This window comes from Octopus bimaculoides, chromosome 6 (genome assembly GCF_046866305.1).
Source record: "Octopus bimaculoides isolate indiv1 chromosome 6, ASM4686630v1, whole genome shotgun sequence".
NCBI lineage: Eukaryota > Metazoa > Mollusca > Cephalopoda > Octopoda > Octopodidae > Octopus > Octopus bimaculoides.
In genome coordinates this window covers 14,080,154-14,099,627 of record NC_142933.1, presented here as the reverse complement: position 1 = coordinate 14,099,627, position 19,474 = coordinate 14,080,154, and the positions used below count along the sequence as shown (strand labels likewise).

General features: G+C 38.2%; 1 protein-coding gene across 2 annotated transcripts in view; it reads right to left on the bottom strand.

Moving 5' to 3' along the window:
• Nucleotides 1–729: 729 nt before the first annotated feature.
• LOC106867208 (solute carrier family 25 member 36) overlaps nucleotides 730–19,474 on the bottom strand; it is a 62,161-nt gene continuing 43,416 nt past the window's right edge. Inside the window, exons 4-7 of one of the 2 annotated variants that reach the window (XM_089353501.1) lie at nucleotides 13,120–13,220; nucleotides 9,729–9,795; nucleotides 7,449–7,732; nucleotides 730–2,251 (exon numbers count right to left, since the gene is read on the bottom strand). In XM_089353501.1, coding sequence (XP_089209627.1) covers nucleotides 2,055–2,251; nucleotides 7,449–7,732; nucleotides 9,729–9,795; nucleotides 13,120–13,220 — 649 coding nt within the window. In that variant the 3' untranslated portion in view covers nucleotides 730–2,054. The remainder of the gene's footprint in view (nucleotides 2,252–7,448; nucleotides 7,733–9,728; nucleotides 9,796–13,119; nucleotides 13,221–19,474) is intronic. The other variant, XM_089353500.1, reaches the window with a different exon arrangement.

Below are 19,474 nucleotides of genomic sequence, written 5' to 3'. Positions count from 1 at the left end.
GTATAAATGTGCGTGTGTATGAATGCACATGCATAAATGTGTGTATAAATGCACGTATATTTGCATATATATATATATATATATATATATATATACACACACACATACACATGTATGTAAATGTACATAAGTAATATGCATGGTATATGATATATGCTTATGTATTGGTAAGTCTCCGTTGGAGACAGTGCAATGTAACAGCCAATGCGACTACTGCAACAGCTGTTATTTAAACAACAACAACAAACAAAAAAATTAAATTAAAAAAATTGAACAATAAATTAAAATTTTTGAAGGAAGAAAAACATTTTTTAAAAAAATAAAAAAATAAATTTAAATATCTGCCGTTGTTTGTTTTAGAATAAGTTTTCGTTCTAAAGTTCTTTCACATAAGCTAGTAAAATCAGATTTGTCTAGTCACATCCTATCTTTAGTTATACCTAAGAGTGGGGGGGGGGGGGATATAATAAATGAACAAAGTCATCACATAGTTAATCCCTAATCAAGGATTAACACCATGTTCTGTTTTTGTTAATCATTTAGATGAATATTATGTTAACCCATTTGTCACCATATGTTCATTGCTATTGTTTCAGTTAATTTCAGAAAAGAATGAAGAGTTTATTAAACTAACTTTCTCGTTAATAAGCTGGTGTTTGAAGCATAAACGAACATGAAATTTTGATTGAAGGTTTTCATTTAGATCACTTTAACCCTTTTGTTACTATATTTCTGTTGAAATGCATTGCCTTTGTTTTAATTAGAGTTTAATTTTTTTTTATTCTAACAATGAAGAATAGTAAAAATAATCTTGTTATTATTTAACTGGTGTCTGGTATATATATATCAACATAAAATTTTAATGAGGAATTTTAAGATCACTTAATTAAGTGGCATAGAACCAGGGGCGGCTTCAGGTGTTTGGCATCAAAAGGTTAATTTGATATTTGACTTGGATCAAATCTGTTTTAAGATTGCTACTCACATTTCTTGGTTTTCTTTGGTAGAATTTTTTTTTTTGTTTTTGAAATTTTTGATGTTTTAATTTGTTAATTTTTCTCTATTTTTAGCTATCTACAATTTATATTTTTTTTTAACTTCATAAATGAAAATTAAAAAAAAAAAACAATTTTTTTCCCTTTTAAAATAATCCTTTAAATTTTAAATTACTTTTTCTTTCTTGCTTTTCTTCATTATATTTTTTTCTCTTTCTCCTTCGTATTTGCACCTCAGACTGCCCCATCTTTCTTTTCCTCTTATTCTATTGTCTCTTTTCCCTTTTGTAAAATACATTTCCAAAGGAAAAGGAAAACAAGAGGGGGCAATACACATCTTAGTAAAGATGCATTTAAAGAAAAATGTTTCCTCATTGCCCATATCTTAAAAAACAGTACACATATACATACATACATACATATATATATATACATATATATATATACATACATACATACATATATATATACATATATATATATATATGTATGTATATGAAGTTTTAAAAAGATGGACAATTAATGGAACTCGGCAATGAACCAAGCATCAAGCAAATAGCTGCTGGGGGAGGAGAAGTGGAATTTTTAAGAAGACACCTTGTCTCTTTCTACACTTAGACCCGACCCACAACTGAAATCTGGGTCAACACAAGGATATTTAGAAGGAGGAATGTGGAAAGAGAAGATTTAAATATTTCTTTTTAAATCATTAAAAAAAAAAATAAACGTTAAATAGTTTAATGATTAACAACTATGTTACCAATTGTGTTGGTCACAAGATGCTTTGCATGGCTACGGATGGTTTTTTTTTTTTTCCTTAAAAAAATTCATATAAAGCACTTGAGACTTTTGGCCTGGAGTCCATTTCAGTTTTTTTTTTGTTGTTTGTTTGTTTAGTACAGCCAAGAAAAAAAATCTTTTACAAAAGGTCCCAAGAAAATTAAATGTCTTCTGCAGCATCATAAAAGAACCAGTAGTTTTCTCTGTTCTGGCACTCTCTGCATTGCTAAAACGCCAAGTTTCACAAGACCAATTAATCACAGTTTGCTAAAGAAGAGTTCACCGGTCAGACAACTTGTAGACAACAAGTTCGTATGTGGACATCACTATTGCTGTGTTAGGTATCTGACGTACGAACTGTGTGCCAAGACCACGGTACAGAGCCAAGAAACCTTCTTCGCGAGCAACGAGGAATAACGTCTGGAAAAAGGAGGTGTATTTGTGGCCTTCTTGACGTAACCTTGTCCGTGCAACTTCTGCAAAAACAAAAAAAGATATAAAAAAATAATATTAACTCCTTAATTAAACAGAAGGAAAATAATTATAGAAAATATCTATAAACGATCGAATAAAGTGTACATTTTTACTTGTACTTATTTTCTTGATTGCCAATGCCAAATACAAAAACCGACCCTATCATGATGTTGAATTAAACTTACTAAAATACATCTAAGTGAATGCTTTACTAATATTCTTTTCTACTCAAGGCCCGAAATTTTGGGGGATGGAGCCAATCGATTAGATTGACTCCAGTATGGCCCTCAATCTCTGTATTGGTTAAAGGGTTGAACATCATTATCATCATCATTATTAACTCTAGCATTTAAACTGGCCATATCTGACCCAAATATAATACTTATTTCTTTGTTGCCTACAAGAGGCTAAACAAGGACAGACAGAAGGATTAAGTCGATTACATCAACCCCAAAAGGATGAAAGGCAAAGTCAAACTTGGCAGGAATTTGAACTCAGAACATAAAGACAGACGAAATATAGCTAAGCATTTCGCCCAGCGTACTAACGTTTTTGCCAGCTCGCCACGTTGCTAATATTCTTTTCTACTCTTGGCACAAGGCCCAGGATTTTGTGGAGATGGGGCCATTTGATTAGATTGACCCAGTATGTAACTGGTACTTAATTTATCAACCCCCAAAAGGATGACAGGCAAAGTCGACCTTGTCAGGAATTTGAACTCAGAATGTAAAAACAGACGAAATACCTATTTCTTTACTGCCCACAAGGGGCTACACACAGAGGGGACAAACAAGGACAGACAAACGGATTAAGTCGATTATATCAACCCCAGTGCCTAACTGGTACTTAATTTATCGACCCCGAAAGGATGAAAGGCAAAGTCGACCTTGTCAAGAATTTGAACTCAGAATGTAAAGACAGACGAAATACCGTTAAGCACTTTGCACGCCGTGCTAATGTTTCTGCCAGCTCACCACCTTGCTAATGCTGTAAACTCAAATACTTTCCAAAACCAATTACTAAGGGGCAACATACAACTTGCCTGAATATCCTATGTACCCACTGGCAAAACTCTGAGAAGCCACAGACTGTCGTGGCCAAAATAATAATATATTCACATATCTATCATCATCATCGTTTAACGTCCGCTTTCCATGCTAGCATGGGTTGGACGATTTGACTGAGGACTGGTGAAACCGGATGGCAACACCAGGCTCCAGTCTGATTTGGCAGAGTTTCTACAGCTGGATGCCCTTCCTAACGCCAACCACTCAGAGAGTGTAGTGGGTGCTTTTACGTGTCACCCGCACGAAAACGGCCACGCTCGAAATGGTGTCTTTTATGTGCCACCCGCACAAGCCAGTCCAGGGGCACTGGCAACGATCTCGCTCGAAAATCCTACAGGAGCCAGTCAGGCGGTACTGGCAACGGCCACGCTCAAAATGGTGCATCTCATGTGCCACCCGCACAAGAACCAGTCCAGGGGCACTGGCAACGATCTTACTTGGCTTGCCGGGTCTTCTCACGCACAGCCCATTTCCAAAGGTCTCGGTCCGTAGTCATCGCCTCGGTGAGGCCCAATGTACGAAGGTCTTGCCTCACCACCTCAGCCCAGGTCTTCCTGGGCCTACCTCTTCCACGGGTTCCCTCAACTGTTAGGGTGTGGCACTTTTTCACGCAGCTATCCTCCTCCATTCTCACCACATGTCCATACCAGCGCAATCGTCTCTCTTGCACGCCACAACTGATGCTTCTAATGTTCAGCTTTTCTCTCAAGATACTTACACTCTGACGGGTATTCACATTGACATTACACATCCAACGGAGCATACTGGCTTCATTCCTTGCGAGCTTACGTATGTCCTCAGCAGTTACAGCCCATGTTTCACTGCCATGTAGCATGGTTGTTCGTACGCATGCGTCATACAGTCTGCCTTTTACTCTGAGTGAGAGTCCCTTTGTCGCCAGCAGGGGTAAGAGCTCTCTAAACTTTGCCCAGGCTATTCTTATTCTAGCAGCTACACTTTCAGCGCACCCACCCCCACTACTAACTTGGTCGCCCAGATAGCGGAAGCTATCGACTACCTCTAGTTTTTCACCCTGGAATGAGATAGAAGTTGTTTCCTGTTTGTTTGCAGTCTTTATTGCACCTGAACATCTGCCACAAACAAAAACTAACTTGCTAGTTAACCTGCCTTTGATGTTGCTGCACCTCTTATGTGTCCATAGCTTGCACCGGGTACATCTTATAGAGTTACTACCTACTCCTTTTCTACATACTGAGCAGGGCCATCTACCTGAAGGGGTTTGTGTTTTATCTATATCAAGCATATATATATACACATCAGATACGATCTATACATGAAAGTTACTACATGTTACATAACAGTTAATTTACTCTTCATATTCCTGAGTGAAGTTGACCTGGGGCTAAACAAAAACTACAGAGTAGGAGAGGAACTTGTAGCCAGTACGTCGGACATCAACAAGCACAGTGAAGTGCCTTGCTTAAAATCAAAAAAAAAATGTTTGTAGCTGGATTTTGGGCACTTGGGCTACATAGTCAGTTCTATAAGAACTCTGTAGAGTGGTTGTAAATGATGGGAATGTATTTTGCAGATTATGACTGTGGCTTAATAATTTTACACAGAGAGAGAGAGAGAGAGAGAGAGAGGGAGGGGGGGGAGAGAGAGAGGGGGAGAGAGAGAGAGAGAGAGAGAGAGAGAGAGGGAGAGAGAGAAAGAGAGAAAGAGAGAAAATAAAAGCACTTGATTCAAAAAGTGAAGTATGGATAATTTTTTCTTTTGACAGCACAAATGCTTTTCTTTTCATATAATGGCCATTATTCTTAAACTTGGGATAGGTTTTTGGCTGCAATCGTGTTATGTGTGTATTCACATACATGCACACACTGACAAGTATGGATGCAGAAATTCTTGTAATAGTTTAACTTACTAGTAATGCAGCCAGAAGTAGTTTTTAAAAGGTCGTACACACATTTATTACCAATTTACTAAAATCTTTTTCTTTAACAATAGCAACATTCATTAATATACACTAACATATAACTAAATACTCTAAACATTTTGACAGAAATAAATGACACCCTCATCCTTCCAAATATAAAAAAAGGCACTTAACACAATCTGATAACTTTAGTGGAAGTCTCACATTCATAGTTTAGATGGTAGAATGAAAAATGGATAGATGGAGCCACATAAAAACCACCAAGTACACTCTGTAAAGTGGTTGGCATTAAGAAGGGCATCCAGCTGTAAAAACCAAGCCAAAACTGTTTTATTGAACCTGGTGCAGCCTTTGACCGTGCCAACTCCTGTTGAGACCTCCAACCCATGCCAGTGTGGAAAACAGAGGTTAAATGATGATAATGACGGATGGATGGGTTCTACATATTGCAGGTATCTATATCATCATCATCATCATCGTTTAACGTCCGCTTTCCATGCTAGCATGGGTTGGACGATTTGACTGAGGACTGGTGAAACCGGATGGCAGCACCAGGCTCCAGTCTGATTTGGCAGAGTTTCTACAGCTGGATGCCCTTCCTAACGCCAACCACTCAGAGAGTGTAGTGGGTTGGAAAAAGTGTTTTTAAAATAGAATGTTAGTGCTATGTGAAAAGCACCTAGTATGTTCTGTATGGTAGTTGGTTTTAGGAAAGGTATCAAGCTGTACAAACCATGCCAAAACAAAGGAGCCTGGTACAGCTCCCAGCCTTGCTAGTGCCGACCAAACCGTTCAAGCCATATCAGCATGGGAAACAGATGTCAAATGATGATGATGAGGACGATGAATGCTGTCGCCTTACTGGCATGTGAAAAGACATTCGAGTGAGGTCGTTGCCAGTGCCACTGGACTGGCTCCTGTGCAGGTGGCACGTAAAATACACCATTTTGAACATGGCCATTGTCAGTACTGCCCGACTGGCCTTCGTGCTGGTGGCACGTAAAAGCACCCACTACACTCTCGGAGTGGTTGGCGTTAGGAAGGGCATCCAGCTGTAGAAACTCTGCCAAATCAGATTGGAGCCTGGTGTAGCCATCTGGTTCGCCAGTCCTCAGTCAAATTGTCCAACCTATGCTAGCATGGAAGGCGGACGTTAAACGGTGATGATGATGAAAGAGAGAGAGAGCTTTTAAGTGGTCACTTGATGAGCGAGAGAAATAGCAGCGGAATATCCTTCAAACCATACAGTTGGATAATGTGGTAGTACTAAATTCACTATGTCTGGAAAACAGACAGGATGCCATGGCTGGGATGTTTTCAATGATAAGACAGCTAATTCAAACTGGTCTGGAGCTAACAACAATAACTATACAATGCAAGTGGAACATGCTGTCTGTAGGTCAGAGACACGCAAGTACAGCAAAGTGCTTTGCTTAAAACCAAAACAAAATGTTTGTAACTGGATTTTGGGTACTTGACTTGTACAATCAATTCTCCTTAGGAATTCTATTAAGTGGTCATAAAAACATTTGAATGCATAAGTTTCAAGAGTGTATTAATAAATGAACAGGAATGGTTGCTTGTTTAGGAAGCTTGCTTCCCAACCATGTAATTTCAGGTTCAGTCCTACAACATGGCACCTTGGGAAAGTGTCTACTACTAAGGTCCCAGATTTGGTGGATGGAAACTAAATGAAACAAGGCAGCAAGCTGCCAGAAACGTTAGCACACCGGGAAAAATGCTCAGCGGTATTTCGTCTGCCGTTACATTCTGAGTTCAAATTCTGCCGAGGTCGTCTTTGCCTTTCATCCTTTCGGGGTCGATAAATTAAGTACCAGTTACGAACTGGGGGTCGATGTAATCGACTTAATCCCTTTGTCTGTCCTTGTTTGTCCCCTCTATGTTTAGCCCCTTGTGGGCAATAAAGAAATAGGAAACTAAATGAAACAATATCGTGCCATTATCATTCGTTTCTAATATTCTGTGGAACTATGTCTGGCCATGGGGGAATATTACCTTACTTAGAAACAAGTGAGGGTTGGCAACAGGAAGAGCATCCAGTCATTGAAAATCTGTCTAAACAAATTCCATCTAACTCATGCAAGTATGGAAAAGCAGATGTTAAACAATGATGATGATAATGAAGAGGAGTCTCATAAATGCAAAAATACCCAACTCAGCTGTAAAATGAAGGTTCTTAGAATTACTTCATATTTTTCTCTGCAAACTTACCATGTGGATATGCAATGCATGTAGCACAAGTCTTGGAAATGGCACCAGAAAGCATGCAGTAGAGGAAATCTGATGGTTTCCGTTCATTGTTAGTGTAGCTGCCACTCTGCTTTTGATTATTGTAGGCAAGGAACCGGCTCTTGAGAGCTTCATATATCACAAAATGAATAACGGTTTCAGTCATTCCAAAGTAGGAAGCAGTGATGCCTTTGTAGAAACCTCTAACACCACTCTGTTGGTAAATGTTCTTAATACAGTCACGACACTTTAAACTGTTGTCTTTTCTGAAAATAGAAAACAAATTTGGTCAATAGTTGTGAATAGCATTTTTTAGAATAAATTTACTGAATTTTAACTTTAGCATTCAGATCACTTTGTCAAAGCAATATTTATTTAATCATTCTAAATTCTATAATAATATTTTATTAAATAATATTTATTTAATATTAAATAACAATATTTTAATATTAAATAATATTTATTTAATCATTCTAAATTAATCACACAATCTTGTAGCTTCAAGATTTCAATGGTGCAGTGAATTTTTAGAATGGCATGGTAGGTCAGTTGTGAGAGACCAGATCTAGCCAGTTTGGACATGAAACCAGTATTATATTTGGGCCAGATACGGCCAGTTTAAAGGCTAGAGTTAATAATGATGACGATAATGATGTTCAGCCCTTTAACCAATACAGAGATTGAGAGCCATCTGCTAAAGCTCTTATGAGATTTGAACTTAGCACTACTAACTTTAAAAATAAGATTACATTCATTAACATTAACCCTTTTGTGACCATAATTTACAGAAATACATTGCCTTTGTTTCCATTGATTTTCAAAATTATAAAGAATTCAGTTAAATAAATGTCATTATAAATCTGGGTTTTCAAACATAATTTAACAAGAAATTTTGGAGGGGGGGGGGGTTAATTTAGACAACTTTAAAACAAGACATATGCATCATAGAACCAGAGGGGTTGAGTGGGTTGATAACAAATGAGATAGTCACAGTTTCCAATCAAGAAGTACACCAGTTGTCAGCCAAGGCAACTGAGACAATAAAAGTTGAAGATTTCCTGGTGTAATGACTTGGTTAGAATTTTAAATGCACCACAACTGCTCCAAGAAGTAAAAACTGAATAAAGAGGTACCATGATAAAAAAAACATGGAACTTATTCCTGAAGTGTCTTTGTTAGGGATCAGAAATTGAATAAAAACTGATCCTTTGGCTAAATAATCCAATAATTCAACAACATGGCTACCATAAAATGTAACCTTCATTGAATTGAATTTAAATACAAATTCAAATTTTGCTGAAATAAAACATCATCATCATCATTTAACGTCCGCTTTCCATGCTAGCATGGGTTGGACGATTTGACTGAGGACTGGCGAACCAGATGGCTACACCAGGCTCCAATCTGATTTGGCAGAGTTTCTACAGCTGGATGCCCTTCCTAACGCCAACCACTCCAAGAGTGTAGTGGGTGCTTTTATGTGCCACTGGCATGAAGGCCAGTCAGGCGGTACTGGCAATGACCACACTCAAAATGGTGTATTTTACATGCCACATGCACAGGAGCCAGTCCAGCAGCACTGGCAACGAACTCGCTCGAATGTTTTTTCACGTGCCACCGGCACAAGTGCCAGTAAGGAGACGCCGGCAACGATCATGCTCATATGGTGCTATTTACGTGTGACTGGCACAGAAGCCAGACAGCTGCCTTGGCAATGATCACGCTTGGACAGTGCTCTTAGCGCTCCACTGGTACAGGTGCCAACATGATTCCACAGAATTAAATAAAAAGTAAAAAAAAAAAAAAAAAATGGTGGAGAGATGGCTAAAGAAATAAAAGCAATGGTAATGTACGGTTGTGTAGTTAAGTGTACTTTCCAACCAAATGGTTTTGGGTTCAGTCCCACCATGCAGCACTAAGGGAAAGTGTCTTCCACTAGAGCTTTAGGCTAACCAAAGCTTTCTCAGAACAGACAGAAACTTGAAAAAAGCTCATCAGGTGTGTGTGTGTGTGTGTTTGCTTCCATTTGCACTTCTCTGAAAATTGAGTTACAAGCAGTGAAGTTGTTATAATTTCTTCTGTCGGCAAATCATCAGCTTTATACTTTTGAAGGCAAGTGAAATAAGAGATAGAGGCCTTACTTGAAGAACCAATTAGTGAGAGGAAATGCATCCCGCTGTATAACTTATGAGAGAACGAAGGGGGAGGGGGGAGGAAAAGGCATAAAATAAGAAAACAATAAAAATGAACAAATGTACTCACTTCTGATCCAACTGCAATCGAGTCTTGACAAACCAAATTGGATTTGTAGCTGTGCTTGCAGTGAAACCTGGAAGAGTGGAAGATGAAATTAAATGAGAATACATTTTTTTTTAATGCAAATTAACGGATACAAATCAAAACTTGAAAAGAGAGATCAAATATGAAAATAGAACCTCAAAATAATAACTGGCATATTCATTCTTAAAACATTCTGGAAGATTTGAAGAAGAATATGCTAAATATTGTTGTGTCTGTCACAGGAGAACAGCTTCTCTTTTACAAGAAATGTATGTTCATAATATGATCAAATATGAAAAAATAGAACCTCAAAACAATAACTGGCATATTCATTCATAAAATATTCTGGAAGATTTGAAGAAGAATATGCTAAATATTGTTGTGTCTGTCACAGGAGAACAGCTTCTCTTTTACAAGAAATGTATGTTCATAATATGATCAAATATGAAAATAGAACCTCAAAATAATAACTGGCATATTCATTTTTAAAACATTCTGGAAGATTTGAAGAAGAATATGCTAAATATTGTTGTGTCTGTCACAGGAGAACAGCTTCTCTTTTACAAGAAATGTATGTTCATAATATGATCAAATATGAAAATAGAACCTCAAAACAATAACTGGCATATTCATTTTTAAAACATTCTGGAAGATTTGAAGAAGAATATGCTAAATATCGTTGTGTCTGTCACAGGAGAACAGCTTCTCTTTTACAAGAAATGTATGTTCATAATATGATCAAATATGAAAATAGAACCTCAAAATAATAACTGGCATATTCATTTTTAAAACATTCTGGAAGATTTGAAGAAGAATATGCTAAATATCGTTGTGTCTGTCACAGGAGAACAGCTTCTCTTTTACAAGAAATGTATGTTCATAATATGATCAAATATGAAAATAGAACCTCAAAACAATAACTGGTATATTCATTCATAAAATATTCTGGAAGATTTGAAGAAGAATATGCTAAATATTATTGTGTCTGTCACAGGAGAGCAGCTTCTCTTTTACAAGAAATGTATGTTCATAACACCTGAGTCATTAGTACAAGAGATTCTGGAAGAACCGGTGTTTCAACAATATTGTATCTCATCAGTCAGAAGCACTCCCAGACCAACAAATCTAACAAGAACCAATAATCTACTATAATAATACTCTTGTGTTTTTCTCCATCACAACATATGAATGAGAAAGGAAGGGGCAATAGATGAATAAGGAAGGAAGGGGTGATGGCAAACTGGTAGTGGGATGGTGAACATTCAATGCTGAAAAGAAAAATCAAACAACATTTCAATTGTGTGTGTGTGTGTGTGTGTGTGTGTGTGTGTGTGTGTGTGTGTGTGTACAAGGGAAGTATGTGAATATATTCGAACATTGACAAGTGTATTAATTTGATTTACCATCCATATTTATATATAAAATACTACAATTAGTTGTCATTTTGGCAGCACGGGGCTAGCTAGTCTTGTTTATAATTTCTGTGAACAAACATTACTGATCTATGTTGATATCTATCATCATCATTCATCATTTTGAATCAGGGTTTTGTACCCGTTAACAGGGGTGGCCAGATCTACCTCAATGCCATAGCAACCACCCTCACACCATCTCGCCCAGTTTTGGGCGTCTGCCCCTTCTCAAGCCAACCCTTCCAATCTACTCCTCCACTTATCCCCTCTACATTTTCCTCGCTCTAACTCACTTTCGCTGTTCATTTACCTCAAACTCTAGCATCCTCTTCAGAACATGCTCCTCATCCTTCCTCAACACATGCCCATACCATCGCACTCCAGTCCGCCCTTGCCAGCCACTCCATTGATTCCTCCAGCCCCAGAATCCCCAATCAATTCCTCAGTCCTCCTCTTATCAAACAGCCTCACGCTACACATAAACTGTCAAATGCATGGTGCACAGCAAGAATCAAAATGAGGATTTACATATTTACTAATATATTCAGAGGATTACTGTTTATAAGGGGATTATTTATACTGGCGGCCAGACAAACAAGAGTAGGGGCTGCAGTAAACTAGACAGATAGTGGAAAACTTATGTCGCCAGCAAAACAGGTGATAATCGACAGCCAGGTGTACAGAGGCAAGGATTGTATAAATTCATTTTAAAAGAGCTGTTTACATTCAAACCTAAATCCTCAGTGAATCTGCATTTTCATATTTGAAATAAAAATCATGAAGATGAAAGCCACCACATGGCACAGGGGTGGCTGTGTGGTAAGTAGCTTGCTTACCAACCACATGGTTCTGGGTTCAGTCCCACTGCGTGGCACCTTGGGCGAGTGTCTTCTACTATAGCCGCGGGCCGACCAAAGCCTGGTGAGTGGATTTAGTAGATGGAAACTGAAATAAGCCCGTCATATATATGTATATATATATTCTTTTATTTGTTTCAGTCATTTGACTGTGGTCATGCTGGAGCACCACCTTTAGTTGAACACATCAACTCTAGGACTTATTCTTTGTAAGCCTCGTACTTATTCTATCAGACTCTTGCCGAACTGTTAAGTTACAGAGACGTAAACACACCAACATTAGTTGTCAAGTGATGATGGTGGGACAAACACAGACACACCATCACACATATATATATATATTATGATCATGAAATTAGCATCAGCTTATCTCACTCTTTCTCATGGAACCCCTAGGAACCTTTTCCAGAACCCTAGGATTCCGGGAAACCCTGGTTGAAAAACACTGCTCTAAGCATAAAAGTGATGATGGTCATTAGTTGGAAAGCTTTTGATTACAAGTCTGCTCTATCAACACGAAAGAAGGTATATTCATTCAACATTTTGGTTTATTGAACTCTGATTACAGAATAAAATATTTGCACCTTTTTAAACATATTTATTAGGTGCAGGTATGGGTTGCAAGTAAACAGCTCAGTTTGCAACCATGTAGCTTTGGGTTCAGTCTCAGAGTACAGCACCTTGGACAAGTGCCTTCAACTACAACCCTGGGTCAACCAATGCCTTGGGAGTGAATCTGGTAGATGGATGTAGAAGCTCACTATGTGTGTGTGTGTGTGCATGTGTGTGTATCCACCACCACCACTACCAGACTGCTTGACAACTGGTGTTGGTTAGCTTAGTTCAGCAAAAGAGACCAACAAAATAAGTACCAGATTTAAACAAATAAGTACAGGGGTTAATTTGTTTGATTAACCCCTTCAAGGCAGTACCCTAGAATAGCCACAATTCAATGACTGAAGAAAGTAAACGATAAAAAAAATTCTTGATGAGATTTATAAAACTGAAGCAGTCAACAAACATTACCATTGTTATCTGGTCTCTAGTAAAATTTTTCTATTTCAAAGAAATGTTTTTAAAAAAAAAGTACAAAGAGCAACTTACCAGCTGCTAATGCAGAGAAAATGTGGACCAGAGGTGTATCAGGTGCCAATACTGAATTTAGGGTCATTTTCATATTAGCATATGCAAAAAAGTACAAAGCCCTGCAAAAAAGAGAAAAATAGAAGTTCATTTCAGTATTCAACAAGGGTGTGTTAGCTATCTTCAGAATGTATTAACCGTTTTGTTACCGTATCTATTTTGAGATGCTCTGTGTTTCTTTCAATTTTGAATATAATATAGAATTTAGTAAAATAACTTAGTTATCATTAAGCTAGAGTTATGAACATAAATTGTGATTAAAGTCTGATGGAAAATTTTAGTTCAGAACATATGAAAACAAGACATTTGTACTACAGAACCAGAGGCAGTTTCAGCTGAGTTGGTATCGAAAGGGTTAAGAATTGTTTCTCTATTATATATTTTCACCCTTTGTTGCCATACTTCTGTTGAAATGCTCTGTGTTTCTTTGAATTAATTTTAAATTTAACTGAGAATTTAGTAAAATAACTTAGTTATCATTAAGCTAGATTTTGAGAACATAAATTGTGACTAAGGTTTGCTGGAAGATCTTAATTCAAAACTTATGAAAACAAGACATTTGTACAACAGAATCAGAGGCAGTTTCTGCCAGGTTGGTATCGAAAGGGTTAATAAAATAGTTTCCAAAAAACTAGCATTAAATACGTCAATATGGTCAGCGAACATGGTTAAAATTAGTGGCCAAATTTCATTCGGACCACACACGTAAAAAAAAACCCCAGAATATATTACATAATATAGATTGAGAAAAATAATAAATACTAAGTCAAGATGATTAATGCTTAACTGTTTTTCATCATGTGTCTTTTTGATCAGATTCAACTTATTCAAGGTCAAACTGAGGCTAAATTGCCACAACCAGCAATGGTCCCCAACCCTTCTTGATTCTTTTTAAGAACCTGCTCTCCGATCATTATCATCACAACTGCCAATACCACTACCACCATTGTTTTAACATGCTTGCATAGGTTGGATGAAGTTCATTGAGTCAAATTTTCATATATACCCAGTTTTTATTATCTCAATCTTTATTTGTCAGACCACTAAGTTACAGGACAGAAAGATACACAACAGTAACTGGCTTAAACATAAACACACACACACATATATATATATATGATGGGCTACGCACAGTTTCTTATTTCTTTATTGCCCAAAGGGGCTAAACATAGACAGGACAAACAAAGGGATTAAATCGATTACATGGAGCCCAGTATGTAACTGGTACTTAATTTATCGACCCCGAAAGGATGAAAGGCAAAGTCGACCTCGGTGGAATTTGAACTTAGAAGGTAGCAGCAGACGAAATACCGCTGAGTGAGTGAGTGCATGTCAGCAATTTCTTACACAATAGTAATATAGGCCAATAATTTCTTATAGTTATGATAAATAATCAGAATTTCTGAAAAGAAATGAAGATTATTGACATAAGATTCTGACCTAAAATTACACACACAACCTTAGAGAGTATATTAAGGGGTAAATTGAAGTTGAGAGAGGGTAAGTGGGAGATGGAAATGACAGAGTGAATAAATAAACAGCTGAATGTGTAGACAGTACGAACAGATGTTAGGTAAATAATTTCATTGTAAAAGAAAATAAAGCAAACACAATGACATGGACAGTAAACTAGATTAGTCGAGGTGTGGTTTGTTAGGACAGCCATAACAGACAAGTGAGAATTCAATTATAAATCAACAAAATTATATAAGTTGTGCATTGAAAAACATGTATTGTTATGTAAGATTCATTCCGCTGCACAACACCCAGGGCATGAGATTTCTGATATGGCCTTAGGTTGACTTAATCCTTTTGATACCAACTTGCTTGAAATTACCCCTGGTTCTATGATACAAACTTGTTAAAATAGTCACTTGTGTAACATACCTAATGAAAATACACCATTATAATATAAATCAAAACCGAGGTGAACATTGTCTCAGCAGTGACTCACAAAAATGTCAGACATGTTTTGATCTTGTTAGGCCTTGTCAATGACATGTACCTAGTTAGAACACACCTAAATGAAATCTACTTCTGAAATATAGCAAACAGTGGATGGCTGCAACAAGGAGTGTTTCAGTGTGGGGAGGATTCTTGGAGCATTGTAAGAATAAATAAATTGACCCTGCTATATCTATTTAGTATTGTTTCCCCCATTTGTATTTCTAGATGTGTGTGGGTCAAGCAGGACTGAAGGCACTGGTCTTCTGTGGTAGCACATCCACCCCTCGGGATGTTTCTGGCTGCACAGTTCCTCAGTAAACGCCCTTCACCAAATGTCTGAGGGTGGTAGTATGACCACTGTGAAAAAAGTTAGAGAGCTCAGAGCAAGCCCTGTTGGTAGGCATACAAAAATATAGGATGATGGAAAATGGCCTAGTCCACACAGAATCCATCAGCTTCTGTGCGGATGGTGAGGCAAAAAAACGTGTGTGAGTATGCCATGTCTCTACTCATGTCTACATTGCTCTAAAAACTGATGTTGTTTGTCTCTCCTTTTATGTCCATTAATTTGGCAGTTAAAGATCTTTGAAATAGTGCCAAATTTAAACAAAGACCAGGGTTGCCCTTAAGAGATTAGACAGACACTGGAATTGGTAAAAATATCTGTCAACTTGTTTTTCTGTTTATGGTCTAGTTACGAGGAAGGGGTATCCACAATATTTTGATAAGATATTAACGAGGCCTCTCTCTCTCTCCTTCACTCACTCATGCAACTTACCCAACCATGTCATTTCTCTCTCCTGTCTACTGCATCATCATTCTGCTGTTATCAGTCATCTTATTCTCATGCCCACTTCCATCACTAACTCATGCACTGTTAGTTATCCACCATTCACAAAATCTGCCCTTACTTTGCCCATGCCCCCCCCCCCCCATTCTCTTACAATCTCTTTGTCCTTTCTGCCCCACTCATTTTTACGCACCTTCTACTCTGAAGGTCCGCCCTGTCACTACATCATCACTCTTTTTTTAATTGCTTTCCAGCTCCACCAGGTGACTCCCACTCTCTTTTCTAAAACGTGGGTGGTCAGGTAGCTGCTCTACAGCAGGAAACCTGCTCCAGTTCCCTTCTCTCGTACTTTTACCCCCCCTCAACTCCTAATATAAAGCTTCCCTCTGGAGTTCAGTTTCGACAGGTGCTTCATTTCCTCAACACTGGAGGAATGAAGAGGAAAGTTTACCTCAGCAGGATTTGAAATCAAAATAAACACAGCAAAGCAATTTTGCCAACATCTAACAATTCTGCTACCTTGCCAACATTTTATGTAATATCATCACCATCATCGTTCAACGTTTTCTCAGCTGGTATGGGTTGGATGCTTTGATAGCAGCTAGCAAGCTAGAGAGCTGCGCTAGATGCTAATTGTTGGTTTTTGCATGCTTTCTCAGCCACTCTACAGAGCGTACTGGGTGCCTTTTCTTATGTGGCACCAGCATGGGTGCTTTGTACATGACACCTGCACATATTATTGATGATGATGACGACACCGATGACATAGTTAAAAAAAGGCACAAGAGAGGAGACTACATCAACCTAAGTACTTGACTGGTCTCTGAATTTATTTGCACTGGAAGGATGAAAAGCAAAGTTGATCTTAGCAGGATGTAGACTTGGAATATACAGGATTATAACTCTTTTGCCTGTTTCAGTCATTTTACTGTGGCCATGCTGGAGCACCGCCTTTAGTTGAGAAAATCAACCCCAGGACTTATTCTTTGTAAGCTTAGTACTTATTCTATCGGTCTCTTTTTGCCGAACCGCTAAGTTACGGGGACGTAAACACACCACCATCGGTTGTCAAGCGATGGTTGGGAGACAAACACAGACATACAAACACACACACACACACACACATTATATATATATATATATATATATATATATATATATAGATATACACATATATACGACGGGCTTCTTCCAGTTTCCGTCTACCAAATCCACTCATAAGGCTTTGGTCGGCCCGGCTATAGTAGAAGACACTTGCCCAAGGTGCCATGCAGTGGGACTGAACCCAGAACCATGTGGTTGGTAAGCAAGCTACTTACCACCCAGCCATTCCTGCACCTATGGCAACAATCTGGATACTTAATGATACTTATTATCAACAATCCAGATACTTACTGATTGGCAACAGTCCGGATATTTATTGATACATCTGATGAATAAGTATCCAGAGAGAGGCATATGTATAAACATATGCGTGCGTGCGTGCGTGCGTGTGCATAGGAGTACTCACATGCACATTTTCAAGATTCCATTTTTTATTGACATGTAATTCTATGAAGTTTATTTGATATTAAATAGCAGCTTTTGACTCCAGGATTAGAAATACATTCAAAAACACACTAGTCAAGCCATTTATGTTCTGATCTTATAAAGCGATGGTCATAACAGTGCTAGTCTTAATTGTCCTGGATGAAAACATACGTCATTTCGACTTCCACAAGTGAAATGTTAGTAGCAGTAACTAATGCATCGACATGGGTATAAACATTTTTCAAATACTTTGTTACTATACTACTAATGATATATATTACCTTTGCTTTAATTAATTCTGAAAACAATGAAGGACTTGGTGAAATAATTGTCTTTATTAAGCTGGTGTTTGGAACACAAATTAACATGAAATTTTCCTGAAAGGTTTTGATTTAGATCGCTTTCATCCTTTTGCAGTCAAATTTCTGTTGACATACATTACTTTTGTCTTGGAAACAATAACGAATTGTTATGTGACAATCTTACATTTGTTTTACACAGTTCTTTGCATTTTTATTGAACTATGGAAGGTCCTTTGAGCTGTTAAGGTTAGTTAATAGAGGGCATTCAAGGCAGTCCTTCATAATATGGCCTGCTTTGCCACCTTCACAGGTGGTTGGGCCAGTGTTGTGCACCATCTGATCATAGCAAACTTTTGATTGCCCAGTTTTAATTCTCAAGTGATTGAGTGCCTTCAACTGAATCCATGGTGCTTCTGAGCCAAGAGAGAAGTCTTCAGCAAGAGGAGGGATTTTTTGTGTCAATTGGAAGAGGGTTGTTCTCCAGCTTTTCCATCCACAGCCAAAGGTTTTAAAATTTAGATCACTTTAAAACAAGTCATAGAACTAGAGGTGGTCTCAAGTGAGTTGTTACAAAAAGGTTAATATTGAAAAACAATACTTAGATTAATACTTTTCTAATAATAGAAATGGAATGTCCATCATACAAAAGAGAGGCCTCTATACAGTGTAGTGGGTGCTTTTACGTGTCACCGGCACGAAGGCCAGTCAGGCGGTACTGGCAATGGCCATGCTCAAAATGGTGTACTTTACGTGCCACCTACACAAGAGCCAGTCCAGCGGCACTGGCAACAACCTCGCTCGAAAGTCTTTACATGTGCCAGAAAGGCAATGCTGGACACAGGTGCCATCACGATTTCGCTTGCCCCAACAGGTCTTCGCAAGCCAAGTTTCGTGTCCAATGAAGGAGACGATGTTGGCATGGGTGCCAGTCGTCGAATTTAGTTCGATTTCGATTTCACTTGCCTCAACAGGTCTTCGCAAGCGGAGTTTAGTGTCCAATGAAGGAAAGGTACGCATAAGTGGGCTGGCTAACCCCTGGCAGAGGCCTTGGATTTAGGTCTCACTTGGCTTGCCAGGTCTTCTCACGCACAGCATATTTCCAAAGGTCTCGGTCAGAAGTCATCGCCTCGGTAAGGCCCAATGTTCGAAGGTCTTGCCTCACCACCTCATCCCAGGTCTTCCTGGGCCTACCTCTTCCACAGGTTCCCTCAACTGTTAGGGTGTGGTACTTTTTCACACAGCTATCCTCATCCATTCTCGCCACATGACCATACCAGCGCAATCGTCTCTCTTGCACATTTCAAAGATGGTAATTCATTTTGTTGCTACTTAAAATTTCTGCCTGTAACTGATTCTTTTTGTCACATGAAGAATCACTTAAGGAGGTAATTGGTATCAAAACGAATCATAAGTTACATCTGTTGATAAGAAATCCATTCTTTCTCTTTCTCTCTCTCAGTGATATTATCATCATCTTCACCATCATCACCATTTAATACCAGCCTTCCATGCAGGCATGGTTTCCACAGCCAGATGCCTTTTTTTTATGCCAACAACTTTACAAAGTACATTATTTATATTATTTACATTTGACGGATATTTGTCCACATCTTGTTTGTTATTAATACGTTTCGGCTGATATACCCTCCAGCCTTCATCAGGTGTCTTGGGGAAATTTCGAACCTGGGTTCTCATTCCTAAGGTATTTTTCAATATCATTATTATTCAGGTCACTGCCTGGAATCGA